Source organism: Chlorocebus sabaeus, chromosome 25, assembly GCF_047675955.1.
Source record: "Chlorocebus sabaeus isolate Y175 chromosome 25, mChlSab1.0.hap1, whole genome shotgun sequence".
Lineage (NCBI taxonomy): Eukaryota > Metazoa > Chordata > Mammalia > Primates > Cercopithecidae > Chlorocebus > Chlorocebus sabaeus.
The window spans coordinates 82,479,045-82,500,021 of NC_132928.1; the positions used below are offsets into that span (position 1 = coordinate 82,479,045).

Genomic DNA, 20,977 nt, shown 5'->3' on the forward strand with positions numbered 1-20,977 from the left:
CTGCATATAGCACATCGATGGGTCTTGACTCTTGATCCAATTTACCAGTCTGTGTCTTTTAGTTGGGGCATTTAGCCTTTTTACATTTAAGGTTAATATGTTATGTGTGAATTTGATCTTTTCATTATGATGCCAGCTGGTTATTTTGCTCATTAGTTGATGCAGTTCTTCATAGTGTCAATGGCCTTTACAGTTTGGTATGTTTTTGCAGTGGCTGGTACTGGTTTTTCCTTTCCATATTTAGTGCTTCCTTCAGGAACCCTTGTAAGGCAGGCCTGGTGGTGACAAACTCTCTCAGCATTTGCTTGTCTGTAAAGGATTTTATTTCTCCTTCACTTATGAAGCTTAGTTTGGCTGGATATGAAATTCTGGGTTGAAAATTCTTTTCTTTAAGAATGTTGAATATTGCCCCCTACTCTTCTGGCTTGTGGGGTTTCTGCAGAGAGATCTGCTGTGAATCTGATGGACTTCTTTTTGTGAGTAACCCAACCTTTCTCTCTGGCTGCTCTTAACATTTTTTCCTTCATTTCAAGTTTGATGAATCTGATGATTATGTGTCTTGTGGTTGCTTTTCTCAAGGAGTATCTTTGTGGTGTTCTCCGTATTTCTTGAATTTAAACGTTTGCCTGTCTTGTTAGGTTGGGGAAGTTCTCCTGGATAATATTCTGAAGAGTGTTTTCCAACTTGGTTCCATTCTCCCCATCACTTTCAGGTACACCAATCAAATATAGGTTTGGTCTTTTCACATATTCCATATTTCTTGGAGGATTTGTTCATTCATTTTCATTCTTTTTTCTCTAATCTTGTCTTTATGCTTATTTATTAAGCTGATCTATAATCTCTGATATCTTTTCTTCTGCTTGATCAATTTGGCTATTGATACTTGTGTGTGCTTCACAAAGTTCTCGTGCTATGAAGCTCCATCAGGTCATTTATGTCCTTCTCTACACTGGTTATTCTAGTCAGCAATTTGTCTAACCTTTTTTCAAGGTTCTTAGTTTCCTTGCATTCAGTTAGAACATGCTCCTTTAACTCAGAGGAGTTTGTTGTTACTCCCCTCTGAAGCCTACTTATGTCAATTAATCAAACTCATTCTCTGTCCAGTTTTGTTCCCTTGCTGGCAAGGGGTTACGATCCTTTGGAGGAGAAGAGGTGTTCTGGTCTTTGAAATTTTCAGCCTTTTGGCGCTGATTTTTCCTCATCTTTGTGGATTTATCTACCTTTGGTCTTTGATGTTGGTGACCTTTAGATTGGGTTTTTGTGTGGATGTCCTTTTTGTTGATGTTAATGCTATTCCTTTCTGTTTGTTAGTTTTCCTTCTAACAGTCAGGCGCCTCTACTGCAGGTCTGCTGGAGTTTGCTGGAGGCCCACTCCAGACCCTGTTTGCCTGGGTATCACCAGCAGAGGCTGCAGAACAGCAAAGATTGCTACCTGTTCCTTCCTCTGGAAGCTTCGTCCCAGAGGGGCACCCGCCAGATGCCAACCAGAGCTCTCCTGTATGAGGTGTCTGTCAACCCTTGCTAGGAGGTATCTTCCAGTCAGGAGACACAGGGGTCAGGGACCCCCTTGAGGAAGCAGTCTGTCCTTTAGCAGAGCTCGAGGGCTGTGCTGGGAGATCCACTGCCTCTTCGGAGCTGGCACGCAGGAACGTTTGAGTCTGCTGAGGCTGGGCCCACAGCTGCCCCTTCCCCCAGGTGCTCTGTCCCAGGGAGATGGGAGTTTTATCTATAAGCCCCTGACTGGGGCTGCTGCCTTTCTTTCAGAGATGCGCTGCCCAGAGAGGAGGAATCTAGAGAGGCAGTCTGGCAACGACAGCTTTCCGGATCTGTGATGGGCTCCACCCAGTTCGAACTTCCTGGCAGCTTTATTTCCATTATCAGGGGAAAACTGCCTACTCAAGCCTCGTTAATGGCAGACGCTCCTACCCCCACCAAGCTGGAGTGTCCCAGGTCGAGTTCAGACTACTGTGCTGGCAGCAAGAATTTCAAGCCAGTGGATCTTAGCTTGGTGGACTCCATGGGGATGGGATCTGCTGAGCTAGACCAATGGGCTCCCTGGCTTCAGCCCACTTTCCCGCGGAGTGAATCATTCTGTCTCACTGGTGTTCCAGGCACCAATGGGGTATGAAGAAAAAAAAAACCTCTTGGCAGCTAGCTTGGTGTCTGCCCAAACGGTGCTTGAAACCCAGGGCCCTGATGGTGTAGGCACCTGAGGGAGTCTCCTGGTTTGTGGGCTGCAAAGACCGTGGGTTCCTCATGGAGGAAACAAACTGTTCCTCATGGCACAGTCCCTCATGGCTTCCCTTGGCAAGGGGAGGGAGTTCCCGACCCCTTGCACTTCCCCAGTAAGACGACACCCCACCCTGCTTCAGCTTGTCGTCCGTGGGCCGCACCCACTGTCTAACCAGTCCCAGTGAGAGAAGCCGGATACCTCAGTTGGAAATGTAGAAATCACCCACCTTCTGTGTTGGTCTCACTGGAACTGCAGACCGGAGCTGTTCCTATTCTCCCATCTTGCCCACAACTCCCCCTTTTCCGTGAATTTTCTATTCGTACTGTTTGGACATGTTTGCATTGGGTTTATCTATATTGTTATGTTCTTTATCTCATGTATTGCAACTATTTTCTCTAGTGTGTAACTTCCTGTACCTTTTTGGAGGGAGTTTGGTATTTCGAATTTGTATTTTTATATGGTCAAATTTGTTCATATTTTTATTTGTAACTTCTGATATGCCATGACAGGTCATTTCAATTATAAAAATATTACATATTTTCATTATTTTTATAATTCTGATTTTTATGTTTTGATATTTAGCAAGAGTTAGGAATCTAATTGTATTTTTCCCATTGAAAGCTGCTGTTGCCTTAAACTATTCTTTTATTAAGCAAACCTCTCCCACTGATCTGAAATGCTACTTCTATTATGTATTCATTCTTCACATTAACCAGATTGTTTCTAGGCTATTCTGTTCCACTAATCTATTTGTCCTGGTGCTATACTTTTTTGATTACTGTATCCTTAATCACCTAACACACTAAATAATTTATTTTCATGTTTATTGGCAGTCTTCTCTGCTGTAATGTAAGCCATACAAGAGAAGGAATTTTCTGTTTTTCTCATGAATGTATTCCTCCCAAGTACTAGAACAGTATAGCCCCATAGTAGGCATTCAATAAATCTGTTGAATAGATGTTTGCAATATTTGTCTTCCCAACCAGAAATGTTGTATCTCTTCATTATTTTTATTTTCTCTAATTGAGCTAATCTAATCTTTTATCCCTTCTTGAGTCAATTTCAGAAGTTCGTATCTTTCTAGGAAATAATTCATTTTATGTAGATTTTCTAATTTATTGGTAAAAGTGGGCTATTTTAACTTTTAAATTTCTTGTGTACCTGTAATGATCTTCCTCATTTATAATATTGTTTGTGCCTAATCCCCTTGTTAGTTTGGCTTGCAAGAGATTGTCTGTTTTTTTTAGGTTGTTTTTGCTTTCTTCTCCTTTTAAAACGAATTCTTAATTTTATCTACTTTCTTTTTTATTTAATTTCTGCTTTTGTCATTATTGATTCTTCACTTCTGCTTTCTTTTTGTAACTTTAGTCATCTCTTGCCTGCTTATTAAGTTAAATGGTTAGTTCATTTATTTTTAGTCTTTCTTGTTTTCTAAGCATTCAAAGCTACACCCAAGCAAAAGGCTATGAATTTTTCTCTGTATGGCTTTAGACGTATTATCTTTTAAATCATTCTTTTAAATTATTCTTAATTCTCATTTTAACTTCATATTTAATGCAAGGATCATTTATAATGTTTGTAGTCAGCAGTGTGATCAGCTAAAGAGAAAGTGCTATGAAAGCAAATACTGGGAACATCAATCCAGATGTATGGGATCAGAAAACTAGGTGTGGAGGAAATGACTTCTCAACTGAAAACTGGGGAGAGAGTATATATATATTAGCAAATGATTTCACTGGTTAGGATGGGGCATTGAGTTAGTGTTCCAAGCTGAGAATACAGCATGTGCAAAGATGTGGAGGCAGGAAAGAACATGGCACGTTTGGGGAACTGAAGTTAGGTCAGTCTCAGTAGATAACACAGTGTAAGGCAAAAAATGGCAGAGACAAACCTGTCTAACGGACAGGCCACGTCATGAAGCAATTTGGACATTATGTATAATCCAAAAACAATGTAGTGTTTTGTTTCTTGGGGTTTTAAATTATATATATCATTCTACTGCATGCATCCTGCAATTACTTTTTCATTCAGCATAGAAATATATATTATGTCATCCATTCACATTTCTCCCCTTCTACCTTGTGATCTACTGCACATATTTCTGATTAGGTAAGTTTAAGTAGAATACAATTTATAGTAATTTGTAAAAATGTTACTGACTTATTCTGATTTCAAATGTAAGATGCATAAGCACAACACAGCTTGAACCTCCTTCACTCAAAGAATTCCCCTCTTCCTTCCAGCCAGTCCTCTTCAAGTGTTGTCTCTTGACAAAGTATATTCCTAGAGGCTGTACACAGAGAATGTGATATCTTGAAAGAAAGCTATGAAAGCATCTAGCCCTACTGTTCCTTTTAGAGACATAGCGACAGAACTACAGAGGTTAAGATAGTTACCCACTATGACCCACTGTGACTTAGGCAGAATATGAAGTGGAGAAAGCTTATTATCTGCTATGAGTGAACCTGCAGAGGTAGGCTATGCTTTATGCCACGGTCACCCCCACTCACGTCCATGTCTTCATCACAGCTATGTTAGCCTGCTAGGGTTGCCATAACAAGATCCCACAAACTGGGCAGCTTAAACAACAGAAATTTAGATTTTCTCCTATTTCTAAGGCTAGAAGTCCAAGATCAAGGTACTGTCAGGATTGGTTTCTGATGAGGCCTCTGTTCCTGGCTTGTAGACAGTCACCATCTTGCTGTGTCCTCCTGTGGCCTTTCTTCTCTGTGTGTCTGGAGAGATCCCTGGTGTCTCTTCCTTTTCTTATAAGGGCTCCAGTTCTGTTGGACTAGGACCCCCTGTTTCTTAGCGCATTTTACCTTAATTACCTCTAAAGGCCCTGTCTCCAAATACAGTCGCATTGAAGGTTAGGGCATCAACACAAGAATTTGAGGAGGACACAGTTCAATCCACAACACAATGAGGAATTCCTAATAGCTCTATTCCCGCCATGTTCATCCTTGTTATTACTGAATACACGAATTCCAGCTCTTTTTTATGTTAAATGATGTTATATATCCCAGTGATAAAGTGTTCAAGAAGAAAACTAATACAATGAAGTGGGGGAAAGTTCCCCAATATAGTGTAAAGTTATGGGTTCATATCTGCACATTCTAACTTTCTCGAAGTATGAAAATACTTGGTCATTATAAAAGAAATTATTTTAGTTAAAAGTACACTTAACTAAAACAGCATGATTTATGGTTACTTAGACTAACCAAACTTTTCTCTTTTTTCCAGATTATTATGGAAATATTGTGATAAAAATGGAAAATAATGTAATATTTTATTCCAAGATTAATACTAGAGATGTAGTAAAGCTGCATTTATGGACAAATAACACAACAAGAGCATTCGTTTTATTAAATACATCTGGTTACACATATTTCCTGTATGCTTTGGACAATGGCACAATACAAATACAGGACTATCCCTTGAGTCTGGAAACACGAAGTGTAGCTTTCACGACAAAAAACAAATGCCCATACATGGCATTTCATAATAATGTTGCTCGTGTTTTTTACTTTTTGGACAAGGGAGAGACTCTGACATTTTGGACTCAAATCATCTATCCAGAAAATACTGGTCTGTATGTTGTTGTGGAATCCTATGGCCCAAAAATATTAGAAGAGAGTCATGACATTTCCTTTGAAGCTGCCTTTGGACACTGCACCAAAACTCTGGTAAGCTAATATTTTAAATTTCTTCATTTGATTTTAATAAGTATAAAAGTATAATATGGCTGGGCGTGGTGGCTCACGCCTGTAATCCCAGCACTTTGGGAGGCCAAGGTGGGCAGATCATGAGGTCAGGAGATCGAGACCATCCTGGCCAACATGGTGAAACCCCGTCTCTACTAAAAATACAAAAAATTAGCCGGGTGTGGTGGTGGGCACCTGTAGTCCCAGCTACTTGGGAGGCTGAGGCAGGAGAATGGTGTGAACCCGGGAGGCAGAGGTTGCAGTAAGCCGAGATCACGCCACTGCACTCCAGCCTTGGTGACAGAGCGAGACTCCATCTCAAAAAAAAAAAAAAGTATAATATTAACATTTTTATAAATGGATTTCCCTTCTAGGCTCAGCTGAAAAAATGTTGAGGAATGTCTGAGTTTTTAATAAATAATAACATGATAAGCCATTCATTCCCAAGTCATTATTTTTGCTTTCAATATCCAAGCCCTCTTTGCCACCTAATAACTAATAATATATTCCTTCAAAACTCATTGTCAGTTGTATTGTTCTCTTCTGTTGTCTATTGTAATATAATAAACCACCTCAAAACCTAATTGCTTAGGACAACAACTGATTCTAGGCCAGGTGCGGGTGGCTCAAGCCTGTAATCCCAGCACTTTGGGAGGCCAAGGCAGGCAGATCACAAGGTCAGGAGATGGAGACCATCCTCGCTAATAGGGTGAAACTCCGTCTCTACTAAAAGTACAAAATTAGCCAGGCATGGCGGCAAGCGCCTGTAGTCCCAGCTACTGGGGAGGCTGAGGCAGGAGAATGGTGTGAACCCGGGAGGTGGAGGTTGCAGTGAGCCGAGATCACACCACTGCACTCCAGCCTGGGTGACAGAGTGAGACCCCGTCTCAAAAAAAACAAAACAACAAAAAAAATTCTATCAATCAATAGTTTGGACTGTGAGTAGTTGGGCAGTTCTGCTGGTATCATCTGGGTTCATTGATATGGTGTGGGCATCTGGTAATTCATCTGCAACTATATGACCTAAGATGGCCTCATTAATCTAAGGGGCCTCAGCTGGAACACTTGTCTCTGCTGGATAAGCCAGGTCTAGTGTTATCCTCCAGACTAGACCTGGCTTCTTCTGTGGCAGTCTCAGGGCAGTGTTCCAAGACGTTGAGAGCAGAAGCCTAGGTTTGGCCACATATCCCTAACTCATAGGATGGTGACATAAACTCTACCTCTTATGGAGAAATAGCAAGTTACACTGCATATGGGACATGCATATGGGAAAGGGAAAAATTATTGCAGCCATCTTTGCAAACAATGTCATAATAGGTGTTATAAGTAAAATGTTTACTTAGAATGCTTGTTCTTTGGTACCACAAGGAAAAAATCAGCACTTAGACAAAAAATTGTCTTAGTAAGGCAGTTTTACTTTCTGCAGAAAGGGTGCTCCTCACAGATGGAACAATGGCAAGAGCACACCTGAATAAAGGAGGGAAGCAATTTTTATCCTTTATGGGGCTTGTCCTTGCTACTGTGTCTTGTCTCCATTGGCTGAAGCTAGACCTCACAATCTAAGCTGAACTTGACTGGCTAATAATTTAAAACTTTCCTAAATAGGCAAAGGCAATAGGGAACAAAGGAAAAGAGGAAGTTGATTACTAAAAGACTTAGAAAAGTAATAACATTCCTAAATAAGAAAGGGGCGTAGGCTGCGAGCTGGGACCTGCCTGTGAGCACGTCCAGCACAGATATCTTGGAAAAAGTACAAGGACATAGGACGTACTACATGCCTGTGAGCATGTCTAACAGCTACACAGGATAGGGCTTAACGAAGAGTTTTTAGCACAAAGTAAGGAAGCTTGAAGGCTTGAAGGAAGTTAGTCTTTAAAAGAAACTATTATTTCTAACACTTACGATTTATTCTTTAACAAGAAGGGAAACTCTGAAGAGGAAACTTTTTACTTTTACAATTTCTTCCTCTTGATTTGATAGTTTTTTTCTCTTCAAACTTTTTTAACACGTTTGGCTTAGCTGTTTTGCTTGAGTTTTTAAAAGAAAAGGTTTTTCTGGTTGATGAAATGCTAGGGCAAAATGGATAGCCAACTGAACTAGAGCACAAATACTGCTCTAATTATTTGGCAGAGTGTTCGGTAAAGGTCCTCTATAATACTATTATACATTCACTTGGGGATGAATAAGGGCGGACTGATGGGTCAGCTCTTGGAAGTGTCTGACTTCACTGCATCCTGTTAAGTTTAAGAAACTTAACAAACTTTAATAGTTTTATATTCAGGAGGCCTGATTACTTTTAAATTATACAATATTTATTGCATAAATTCCCTTTTATAACTTTTTTTACGACTTTCATAGACAATCTTTGACATGCCTTAACTTTCTGACTTCTTTTTACACTATTTTTCTTCCTAGGCTTACCTTCTGTGTCTTTCTCTGATCTCTCTCTCTTTCAGTCTCTCTCTCATTTATTCTCTCCCTCTATCTGTCTCTCTCTCTCATTTATGCTGTCTCCCTCCTGAGTTCTCCCACTCTTGCAGTTGGCAGGGCCGGGCAATGGCACAGAACCTGTCCCAGAGCATGTGCTGCCATCTGTCTCTCGTTTCTTTCTGGTTTTCCTTTTTACTTTCTCCCTTCCTCTCTTGCACTTAGTTTTTCTTGGACTGGGTGGAATCCTCGTGGCCACAGCCTAGGCCCCAGGCCGTCGCTGGCCCAGAGGTTTGGCAGATGCCTGCCACAAGTTGTACGAGTCATGCTCTTTCGCCTCCTCTGCTCTCCTCCTGGCACCAATCTTTGTCCTCTTCTTCCACGCAGAGCCAGGCTGGGGAGAGGGACCTACCTCTTGCCTGCCAGGCTGCGCGGTGTGGTCTCCTGGCCCTGGCACACTCACACTTTCCTGTTCGGCTCTAACTTGCAGGCATCCATGGCCAGTGTCCTCCGAGAGTGGGGGGACGTACCTGAGCAGTGCCAAAGGCTTTGGGCTTGGCAGCTGGTGACCTGGGGGCTCTAGCTGCACGGCTGGGTGCGAGGACAGCATCCTAGCCATTGCCGCTTTGCCAGGTGCCAGCGATCTACAACTGTGGAGCTGCACTTGCTGCTCTTGCTCTCTTTCTCTCTGACTTCCTCTCCTAGTTTCTCTTTCCTCTCTGCTGGTCTTTCCCTTGCCTCTGCCAGTCATCTATTCTGCTGTTCTCCCCTCTCCTTCCCTTTCCCCTAGGGAGCAGTGGTGGGAGTGGAGCTTAGCCTCTTTCTTCCACTGAGAAGAGAGGAAAGGTAAGTTTTGAATATTTTTCCTATTGCCAGAGGTTTGTGTGAGGTTCAGTCTCTCTCTAATGGGGATTTTTCACCTCTTTTTAACCTCTAAGACAGGCTGACTAAGGAATACTTCACCACCTCCCAAGGCTTTTCTTTCCTTAGTCCTGACTAAGGAATGCTTTACTGCCCCTGCAGCATCTCTTTCCTTGGTATATCCTAACCAAGGAACACTTTACCACCCCATGGCTTTCTTTCCTTAGTCCTGACCACCAAGGAAATACTTTACCAGCTCCTCCAGTGTTTCTTTCCTTGGCTCGTGCACGAGGTTACCTGGTCCACGTGGTATGTGAGGATCCTTTACTCCAGGTTGCCAGCCAGTTTCTTTTCATGTTGCTGAGAGTCCAAATTTATTCATTACACCAACTGGGTCTCTATTCCTTACCCCTGAGGCCACCACAATGAGGCAGTGGGGCACCTCCTCATGAGAGAGGACTAGAGACTGCCCCCAGAGGAGAATGTATCCCTGTATGGGTCACCATTTTGTTATAAGTAAAATGTTTATTCAGAAACAGAATGTTTGTTTCTCGGTACTGCAAGGAAAAATTAGCATTCAGGTAAAAAGTTTTCTCAGCAAGGCAATTTTACTTTCTGCAGAAAGGGTGCTCTCGCCATTGTTCCATCTGCGAGGAGCATCCTTTCTGCAGAAAGCAAAATTGCCTTGCTGAGAAAACTTTTTATCTGAATGCTAATTTTTCCTTGCAGTACCAAGAAACAAGTATTCTGTTTCTGAATAAACGTTTTACTTTTAACAATAGATATAAATATACTGTGTATATTATTTTGTATAGTGCATTTCAAATTAATATCATAATGTGAGTATTTCACATGTTACTTCAATTTCTTCTTGAAAACTGTGTAACTCAAAGTGGTGGTTTCTGTTCCCCACCTTCCCTTTCTAGCTAGGCTCAGCTTCCTTAAGCATGTATAATAGTGAGCCTGCTATCTGATACAATGGATTGGAAGTGGTCAGTTAATTCCAAAGTCAGTGAAAGCAGAGAATCATAAAAAGTGAAACCAATATATGTGAAACATTTTACTTTAATATATGTGAAACATTTTACTTTAATTTAAGTGAACATACTTTTCATATAGGACCAAAGCCTTTTCTTTAAAATAGGTCCACTTACTGTAGTTCCTCATCTCCTTTCTTGTATAACCTTGCTCATAATGCATCATTTCTGAGTTCCTATTTCAGTTCCTTTAAGATAAAGAAAAAAAATACTTGAAGGCACTGGAAAAGCAACTGAAACTCTAGAATTTTATAATTTTTTTCAGTTTTTTAGTATTACCTTGCTCATACCTACTAATTCAGCAATTTCTTCAGTGACTTGCTTTATCAAAATTTTCCAAAAAAATCAACTTAGTTCTCAGGGAAACAGTAACTCTACTTTCATTTGATACTTATTTTATCAATCTATAATATTATATATAATTACTTATTTTAAATAATCACATAATCTGGCATCAACAGATTTGGAAACAACATGGATTTAGATTTACATGCAGTCTCATGGATAGATCTTCAAACACAGAGTTGAATGAAAATTATAAGAAACTATTTGAAATCTATCTGAGTCCATTTGGGCTACATAACAAAAATAACTCAAACCAGGTCACTTATAACAGCAGAAATTTACTCTCTCACAGTTTTGGAGGCTGGAAAGTCCAAGATGAAGGTGCCAGCAGACTTGGTCTCTGGTGAGGGCCCATTCCTCTCAGACAGTGTCTTTTCACTGTATCCTCACATGGCAGAAGGGGCAAGGCCACTCTCAGAGGCCTCTTTTATAAAAGCACTAATCCCATTCAGGAGGCTGTGCCCTCATGACCTATTCACCTCCCAAAGGGCCCCACCTCCAGTACCATCATATTGGTGATTAGGTTTTAACACATAAGTTTTAGAGGAACACATTCAGACCATAGCACTATCAGTGTAATAACATTTATGAATATTACAAATACATACACATAAATAACAAACAAAAAGGCATTATACGTATTTCAAGGATACAAAGATGCCAAAGGTATATTTTCAAGGATACAAACATAGTTGTTTGATGTATGATATATTGCTGCCTACTATGGGGGAAGATGATACAGGGAAAAAGTAAAGTATGATAAATAAAATAGGACTGGATTGATAATGTACCAAAATAAAAGGATATATTTAACTCTTGCTTTTCTTTCCAAGAATTTGATGTATAGTATTCAGTTGATTCTTGAACAATGTGAGGATTGGGGCACCAACCCCTGCCCCATTGAAAATCTGGTATAACTTTTATTGGTTTGTTTTTTTGGTTTTTTTTTTTTTAGATGGAGTTTCGCTCTTGTTGCCCAGGCTGGAGTGCAGCGGCGTGATCTTGGCTCACCACAACCTCCACCTCCTGGGTTCAATCGATCTTCCTGCCTCAGCCTCCTTAGTAGCTGAGACTATGGGTGTGTGCCACCATGCCCAGCTAATTTTTGTATTTTTAGTAGAGACGGTTTCACCATGTTGGCCAGGCTGGTTTCAAATTCCTGATTTCAGGTGATCTGCCTGCCTTGGCCTCCCAAAGAGCTGGGATTACAGGTGCGAGTCACCATGCCCAACCATGGTATAACTTTTGACTCCCCAAAATCTTAACTACTAACAGCCTACTGTTGACTGGAAGCCTAACCTAAACAGCCTATTAACACATCTTTTATATGTATTATATGCTGTATTCTTACAATAAAGTAAGCTAGAGAAAAGAAATGCAATTAAGAAAATCATAAGGAAGAGAAAACACATTTACAATACTACACTGTATTTATCAATACCGTAAGTTTTACATTATCTGTTTACAAGATAAATCTTCTGAAATGATGGGCAACCTAGCTGCAGACCTCAGTCTACAGCTATATATATATAGCTCTCTCTATATATATACACATATATATAAAAAACACACACACAGGTATGTGTATATATACACACACACACACAGGTGTATATATATACACACACACACACAGGTACATATCTATACAGGTACATATATACAGGTTATATATATAAGTGCATATACATATATATACACACAGGTGCATATCAATCAATTCAACATTTTTTTTTTCATTTCTCTTTTTTTGTTTTGTTCTGTTTTTTGATTTTCTCTCTCGTTCAACATTTTCTTGTAACGTCATGACTTTTCTTTGCTTCGAAGCACCTTCCACAGTATCACTAGTGACACTTTGTATGGGCCCATGGTGTTATTAAGATTTACAGTATTGCAGTAAACATAATTTAAAAAATATGCAAGAACCACAAGAGATCAGTTTTTGCTGTGATATGCAATTTACTGGAAGGACAAACTGCCCACAGGATAACTAGTGTCACACAGCATTTTAAGCAGATACAACACTTGAGCTCACAGCAATAGCAATGGGAGGTGGCTGTGAAATGATCACACAGTACAGCATGTACTGCCATTAATTTCATGCAGTTGTGGTTTATTACTGCACCTTTACATTTGTTTGCATTTCTCTCAACTGCAAATGGCACCATGTGTGGTCTGTAAATGTTTGTGTACGTTTTGATAAATTTTAACTTTATAGTAGATCTGTATATATTTTACAGTAGCACATGATAAAATAGACTAGTATCCACATATATTTTATGTACTCGTGAAATACCTACCTTTTTCTTAATTTTTTCAATATTCTAGGCTACATGGTTCAACCGTGAGTTTTTTCAAATTGCCACAAATCTCCAAAAAATTTTCCAGTATACTAATTGAAACACAAAACCCCATGTGTAACTGTACTTGCACAGTTCAAACCTGTGTTGTTCAAGGGTCTACTGTTTATCTGTGTATTTGCAACTCAGACCTTCAAACTACTAGTTACTCATAAAAAATTTACAAATGACCAATGGCAATAAAACGTTGCATTTTGCAAAAATACAAAATTTGCATTTTTAATAAAATACTGGCTCTATCATTTACTACCAAATGACACTGAGCAAGTTTTTAAATCTCTGTGTAATTCTCTCATCAGTAAATTGGGGATAACAATAGTAATGAAAGTACCTACCTCATAAGGTTCTTTTATTCTCATTTTTTTTTTCTTCTTTCAACTTGACACATAAGGTTCTTATGAGGATTAAATGAGCTAGTACACATTAAGGGCTTAGAAAAGCACCTGGCACATAGTAAGTATTATATGTGTGCATTACTACAAACACTACCACTATTACCAGTACTCCTACTACTACCATCACTACAACTACCATATTTTATCAATTCTAAGGCACTTTGGGTTTTTTTTCAGACAGGGTCTCTCACTGTCATCCAGGCTGGAGTGCAGTGGCGCAATGTCGGTTCACTGCAACCTCTGCTCCCCGGATTGGAGCAATTCTTGTGTCTCAGCCCCCCGAGTAATTGGGATTATAGGTGCATGCCACCATGCCTGGCTAATTTTTGTACTTTTTTTTTTTTAAGTAGAGACAAGGTTTCACCATGTTGGCCAAGCTGGTCTTGAACTCCTGACCTCAAGTGATCTCTTCAATAGGGCACTTTTTTCTTAACATTTAACATCTCTGAAATCAGGATGAGTCTTACATCCTATAGCAATTTAGGCTCAATGAAGTACAATAGTATTATGAAAGCACCTTGCTTATATAATGTGGACTGGGTCACTGTAACTTCACAGACTAATGATTGGCTAGTAGGATGCTAAGCATCATAGCTAATCATTCATTTTTTTACAAATGAATATAATAGTCACATACAAAAGTAAATAAAACATTTGTGCATAATTTAGCAAATTATTATGAACCAAACACCCACGTAATCACCATTCAAGTAAAAAAATATATAACATCAGAAGTACCCAAAACCCTCCTGTGCGTTTTCCCTTATCAGAATTGTCTCCTTTTCCAAGTTAAACATTAGTCTGACTTTTGTGGTAATAATTTCCTTACTTTTTGGCCAGGCGCCATGGCTCACACCTGTAATCCCAGCACTTTGGGAGGCCGAGGCGGGCAGATCGCTGAGGTCAGGAGTTCAAGACCAGCCTGACCAACATGGTGAAACCCTGTCTCTACTAAAAATACAAAAATTGACTGGGTGTCGTGGCAGGTACCTGTAATCCCAGCTACTCGGGAGGCTGAGGCAGGAGAATCGCTTGAACCTGGGAGGTGGAGGTTGTAGTGAGCTGAGATTGTGCCATTGCACTCCAGCCTGGGTGACAAGTGAAACTCTATCTCAAATAATAATAATAATAATAATAATAATAATAATAATTTCCTCACTTTTCTTAATAGTTTCACCACCTACATATGCATCACTAAGTAATATAGCTAAGCTTTGTCTATTTTTGAACTTCATATGAATGGAATCATTGCATATATATTATATACACACATCCATCCATAAATATCTACATATATTGTATTTTTGTCTTGCTTTTGTCTTTGAATATGATGCTCATGAAAGTCCATGTTGTTTTCTGTAGCTGGCATTCATTCATACTCACTGACCTATTGTGTCCCTCCATATGAATGTACTAGTAGCCATTTTACTGTTGATGAACATTGGTCTGTTTCTATTTGGGGGCTATTCTGAATAATGTTACAATGAATATTTTAGTATATACCTCCTGAAAAGCACATATAAACATTTCTATCAGGTAGAATTACTTTTATGTGAGATTCTTGGTGAGGCTATGAATTCAATTTATATTATAATTTTGTAACATTTTATTATGGAAAATGTCAAACATATAGAAAAGTTGAAAGAATTTTACATTTAACAGCTCTATATCTATACCCACTATGTACATTAATATTTTATTATACTTGCTTTATTACATATCTATGCACCTGTCTATCCACCAGTCAATCTTGTCGATCACTTACAAGTGATCAACATCATTACATACCCTAATGAAGGCATTTTGCGTGCCTAGATGTGGAAAGCCATGTGCTACTAAAGTGGGATCACCACCCCCAATTTCCCTGCTTTACATAAATTTTAAATTTTCTTTTTTCAGACAATAACATTTTATCAGAATGTAGATTATGAGGGAATATATGATTACTTCGAGATGCAGTAAGTATAACTTTTAAAAGAACTTTCTCAGTATTAAATATGCTACTCAGGTTATTGATTTGTGGGTGTTCTTTTATTTAAATGGGCTCATATTCTTTTAAATATTCAAATTTCAAATTCCTTTCAATGTCTGGATAGATGTAAAATTAATATTGAACTGTATAAAATGTAAAATACTCCTTGTAGTTTAATAAGAAACAGGACCTATCTGAAGTTCTCATTCATCCAAATGAAGATGCAAAAAAAGGGCTATTTCTTAATCGAATAATTTTCAAGCATGTTTTATCACTAGTTCCCATCTCGAAGTTTCTACATACCATCACTAGCAAAAACAAGAACTCTGATATCACAGAAACTCTTTATACATAGAGCCAGATAAAATGCTGTCTTTGACTCCTGCAGTAAGGTAGCAGCTAGGCTACCTGGAGGAAGACAACCAACATGGACTTCTGTGTGAAGGCATTCCTATGGCTATCATTACAGTCTTGAAGGATTTTCTTAAAAAATAGCATATTTTCCCTAGAAAAAAATCAATTTTTCTTTTTTTTTTTTTTTTTTTTGGAGATGAGTCTCACTCTGTCACCCAGGCTGGAGTGCAATGGCACAATCTCAGCTCACTGCAACCTCTGCCTCGCAGGTTCAAGTGATTCTCCTGCCTCAGTATCCCGAGTAGCTGGGATTACAGGCATGCACCACCACACCCGGCCTAATTTTTTAATTTTAGTAGAGACGGGGTTTATCATTGTTGGTCAGGCTGGTCTCGAACTCCCAACCTCAGGTGATCCACCCGCCTCAGCCTCCCAAAGTGCTGGGATTACAGGCGTGAGCCACTGCGCCCGGCAGGAAGAATCCATTTTTCTTTAGTCTGGTGCTATTCCAAATGAGTTTGACTACCTGCTTTATGCCAAGCACTGTCTAGGTATTTAAAATACAGGATAAATGAGAAAGATGAAGTTCTAGTGTCATGGAACCCATTCTCCAGTAGGAAAACAGCCAATCATCAAATAAGTAATTCCAGATACTGGTAAGTGCTATGAAGAAAAGAAAACAGAATTTTATACATATTTTATATATATGTGTGTATATATATTATTTTTATATATGTATATATGTTATTTTTATATTTATATACACACACACACACACACACACACACACACACACACATAAATACATATCAGTGATAGAGACTGATCAGGAAGAGTAGGGAGAAAATGCTGCTTTAGCCTCCATAGCCAGGAGAGGCTCAATTCCTTCCTTTCCCTTTCACCCACCAGCTTATCTCTTTATGCTCCTAATGGTCTAGGATATTTTTGGTTTTGTGGATATTTACTAAGATTTACATTGCTATAGAATACACATAAAATTGCCCAGGATATTTTTTTGTCTTTGTTTGTCCTTATTTTTTTTTTTTTTTTGACAAGAAAAACCTTAGCAGGTGTAGGTATAAATCAAACTTTCACATTTTCTTCTTCTATTATTTTTTTTAGCCCTCACATTTTGCCTGAACACAAAATGATTCATGTGCACTTCATAGTGGAGAAAGGTTTTCTATCTGACCTAGCTTTCAATTCCAGTCAGATCATATTACACAGCTTAATGTGGCTCAGAAAACTAATTTTACAACTCATTCTTTATCACTCCAAAGGTATTATCAATATGAGGGGAAAATGGGTAGGAGCCAGAGGAGGAACCCACACAGTGGCTGCCACCTTCAGGCAGGTCAGCAGCAAAACCCCATTACCCAGGGACGTGTTAATGAAATAGGGTGGTTGAAATGCTGATAGGATGCTCATTTCTGTTTCCCATCGCATTAACCTTATGGTGGCCAAAACATGGGATACCATGAGGTGGGAGCAACTTTACAATAGGACCAGCATGCAGAGCTGCCTTAGCAGAAGCAGAGAACTGTTCTGCTTCTAGAAATTCACATCATCCTCCAGGCCTCTAGAAATTCGCGTGGGAGGTCAATCACACCGTGTACTGGGACTTTGCACTTGCTCTACAGAAAGACAGTGTCATGCCTGTCTCTCATATGAGACAATAACCTGCACGGATTGTTTCTCCTAGACACAACAACACAGGTCTTGTGATGGTTCAACTTCGGCCTAGTGAATATTCAAAAACATGTCCAATAGCCCAAAAGGTAAGTGACGTGGGTTGAAGACCCAAATATTTTACTTCAAGAATGTATAGGTGGTCAACCAAATAATGCATAAAGTACCTCCATACAATACCACCCTCCTGTTACTTAGCAACTCTGTGGAATGTTCCACTGTAAAGATAGCCTCAGTTCATTCTGAAGACAGAAGATGTCTGCCCTCTGTGAGTTTATTGTCTAAAGTGGGATATATCAACACATACAAAGATGTAAAACCATTGGTTCCTGAAGTTATGAAGATATATAAAATTGTGTAAAGGAAAACTGAAAATAAGTGGGAATGACAAAAGTTGGATATGGTTTGTCAAAGAAGAGACTGCCGGCCACATCCATATTTATCCTGCACTTATTTCTTCAAAAAATTGTTTATTCATAATTTTTAAAAAAAGAAAAATCATGTATTCAGTTTTAAAAGTTTATTGTATGCCTACTGAGTGTTGCTGTGTGTCAGTCTATGTGCTCAGTAATGGCAGTTACAAAAATAAAAAGACAGAGTAACTTCCCTAGAGGTAAACATAAACTAGCTTAAGAGAATGTGGTATACACAGTTCTCAAACAGCCCAGAGGAAAGTAAACTAAGGAAGTTGACTGAGATTGGGAGGGGAAAGGTGAAAAGAAAGGGATATACAAAATGACTAGTGATGAATGAGTAGAAGTTCAACAGGCAAGTGCAAAAACATTCCAAGAAAAGGCATGAAGGAATGAAATAGTATCAGGGTGTTCAGGTAACTGAACATTTTTAGTATTATATTATATATTATTATATTATATTATTGTGAAACATAAATTCTTAAAAACCCCGCCTCCTTTGAGTCTATATTTCACACTTGTCTCCTCTCTCTATTACTTCTCAGCCTAACATTCAATAAACATATATGGAGCACCTACTGTATACCAGGCATTGTGTTATATATGGGGAATACAAAGCAAAATAGGACCTGGCCCCTCCCATTCAGAACCCAAGCGTGAGAAACCTGCGTTCCTACCAGGGCGAGGTTCCATACATTTAGAGGGAGCCTTGAACTGAGGCAGACGTGATCCATCCTTGAGCACTGCGGACACACACTGCTTCCCCAGGAAATCACCTGCAGGTGCACACCAGCAACTCCCCGTCTGCCTACCACACGCCAGCTTAATCCATGTAGGAAGTAAGAAGCCACAACCTAGCAAGTTCCTGCCCTAGCCTAGGTCTGCAGTTTCTGTCTTTAACTGCTTGTACCCTCTTCCTTTATGGATGCCTTCCCGAAGCACTGTGGTTTCCTCTAGCCCTCTCTAATCTATAGATCTTTTTAGGGATCCCTATTCATTCTATCCTGCCCAGCCAAAGCATGACAAAATCAGATTCCTCTAACCCGAGTTCAGATCCATGCTCTCCCCCCCACTGGCTTGGGTTGGCTACTTACTCTGAGCCTCAGCTGCCTCATTTGTAAAAGGGAAAGTGTACCATCTATCTTATGGGGTTGTCAAGAGTATTAAATGAGATTATTCATGTAAAGTACCTAAAACAATGCCTATTACATAGTAATTATCTAATATACTGGTTTCTTCCTTCTGTTTCCTCTTTGGTATCCTGCAGACAAGGACAGGACAAATCTAGCCATCCTCTGTGCCCAATGCAGGTGGTTTGTCCTGACCTACCCCCTGAAAGAGAATGAAGAAAGATGCAGTAGCCCTTTCAGGCAACAGGAAAATGTGGCCTTGTGGAGGCAGGTCCTCTAATCAGTCAAGGAAATCAAAACGTGTACACAACTGCGCAGTATGCCTTCAACCATCAGGTCCCTTCCCTGTGCTCCCATACTCATGGCTTGGCAAGCCGTCAGCCTCCCAGATAAATATTGTAGATGCACAGGGCCCAGCTCTGTGTATACACAGAACCATGGCCTACAGACTTAGCCCACTGGGTGAAGTTAGGCCCTTGCTAAACCTGCTGGACCCAATGGACATGGACGGCGCTATTTGAATAGGAACCTGTTGTCTTTGTCATTTAGTGTTCAGAGCCTGCAGCAGAGCAGCAAATAGAACTGGGAGCTCCAACAAGGCTGCATCTCATTTTTTAACCATGCACCAAGAACTGGAAATGCAGCAATGTAGGCCAGCCCCCAGAGGGTCTTAGTAAATCCTTCTGAGACGAATTTTCCCAGGGAGGGATGACTGCAACTTTGTCCAGTGCATTATCTAACAGCATTTGTGTTGAGGGCCTTTAGAATCCCTGTCTCAGGTCAGTTAATCTGCCTGGTTAGAAGAAATACGCTGTGTCTGACTCTTGGTTAAGGCAGGAGCTGTCCGGCTCCGTCTCTGCACTGAGGAGAAGTGTTGTCATTAAGCTGTATGTCAGAATCTCTCTAATTCGGTGTCCAGTTCTGGGGAATGTGGCCGCCCTGCAGCAGTGGGCACTCTAGAAAACAGGATCATTCATGCTCCCCACACTATACCTGCAACTCCTTTTCAGTATCCACCTACAGGTTAACTCACATTTTCAATCCTAGCCATGGTGGTTGATCCTGAGGCTTGGGGTGATTTTTTTCAGCTAGGACAAGGAAGAGAAGAAATACTGCAAATGAGATCATCAGGCGATGGCGGGTCCTGACTGTGATAGATTTGAGTACCTTTGTCAGCCCTTGTATAGATAATTTAGTAAAGATAAAGGGCAGGCCAATGCTTCCGATCAGAAAGCAACGATTTCATGATGGTGGGTGCTGAGGACTGTGGGTAGAGTGGTTGGGAGAACAAATCAGGCCCTGTGCGTGAAATCAAGTGGTCCAGGAAATAAAATCCATGAACTCCCACTGTGGAGCATGCCTTTGAAATGAAGACTGAAAGGTCTTGGTTGAGCAGGGTCAACTCTTTAAGGCCACCAAACTTGGCTGGACATCGTTCTTCTATCCCCACCCTCCTGACCACCAAGTCCTTCTTATAGGGTAGGAAGTATTAGAGTTTTTCCAGATTTGCTTTGTGGAAATGTGCACTATCCGAGGACATGCGTAAGCCAGAACACAAGTGTGTAGACCCTACTGAGACAGCCTGCTGGAAGGGCAGGGGTCGTGGAGCCGGGTGGAAATGGAAGTAGGTATCCCAGTGGAAGGAGAACCAGGATGCTGGTTACAAGAAGCCATGACTCTCTGCCAGGAAAATTAACAGGTCTTATCAATGAAGCATTCATTCACCTTAACTCTCACTATCTCTGTTAGCCTCCCTTTAATGTCTGTATAGTAATTAATTGTATTTTAGTTCCATGGAACCCGTATATGATTTTTAAACAACATGTATCTAAGCATTACAAGCAGGGTAAGATATTTTGCAGCAGTTCATTTTCCTAATAACCGAGCTTTAATGAAGCTAATAATCTCATCTTTAGATATAATGCATTCCAGCTACCAGATATAACCTGCCTTCTTAGCAAAGTTCCATGAAATTCTATTTTAATTTTTGTGTGTAATATTCATTCTACCCTGTTCTTACTGCAAAAGTATTGAATCTGTTAAAAAGAGAAGGTAAA

General features: G+C 39.9%; 1 protein-coding gene across 15 annotated transcripts in view; it reads left to right on the plus strand.

Moving 5' to 3' along the window:
* Window positions 1-20,977, plus strand: part of CATSPERE (catsper channel auxiliary subunit epsilon) — a 178,293-nt gene that overhangs the window by 104,872 nt on the left and 52,444 nt on the right. For all 15 annotated transcript variants that reach the window (XM_073011892.1, XM_073011898.1, XM_073011894.1 and 12 more), the window contains 3 exons: window positions 5,477-5,919; window positions 15,262-15,320; window positions 17,391-17,466. In XM_073011892.1, the coding sequence (XP_072867993.1) occupies window positions 5,477-5,919; window positions 15,262-15,320; window positions 17,391-17,466 (578 nt within the window). The remainder of the gene's footprint in view (window positions 1-5,476; window positions 5,920-15,261; window positions 15,321-17,390; window positions 17,467-20,977) is intronic.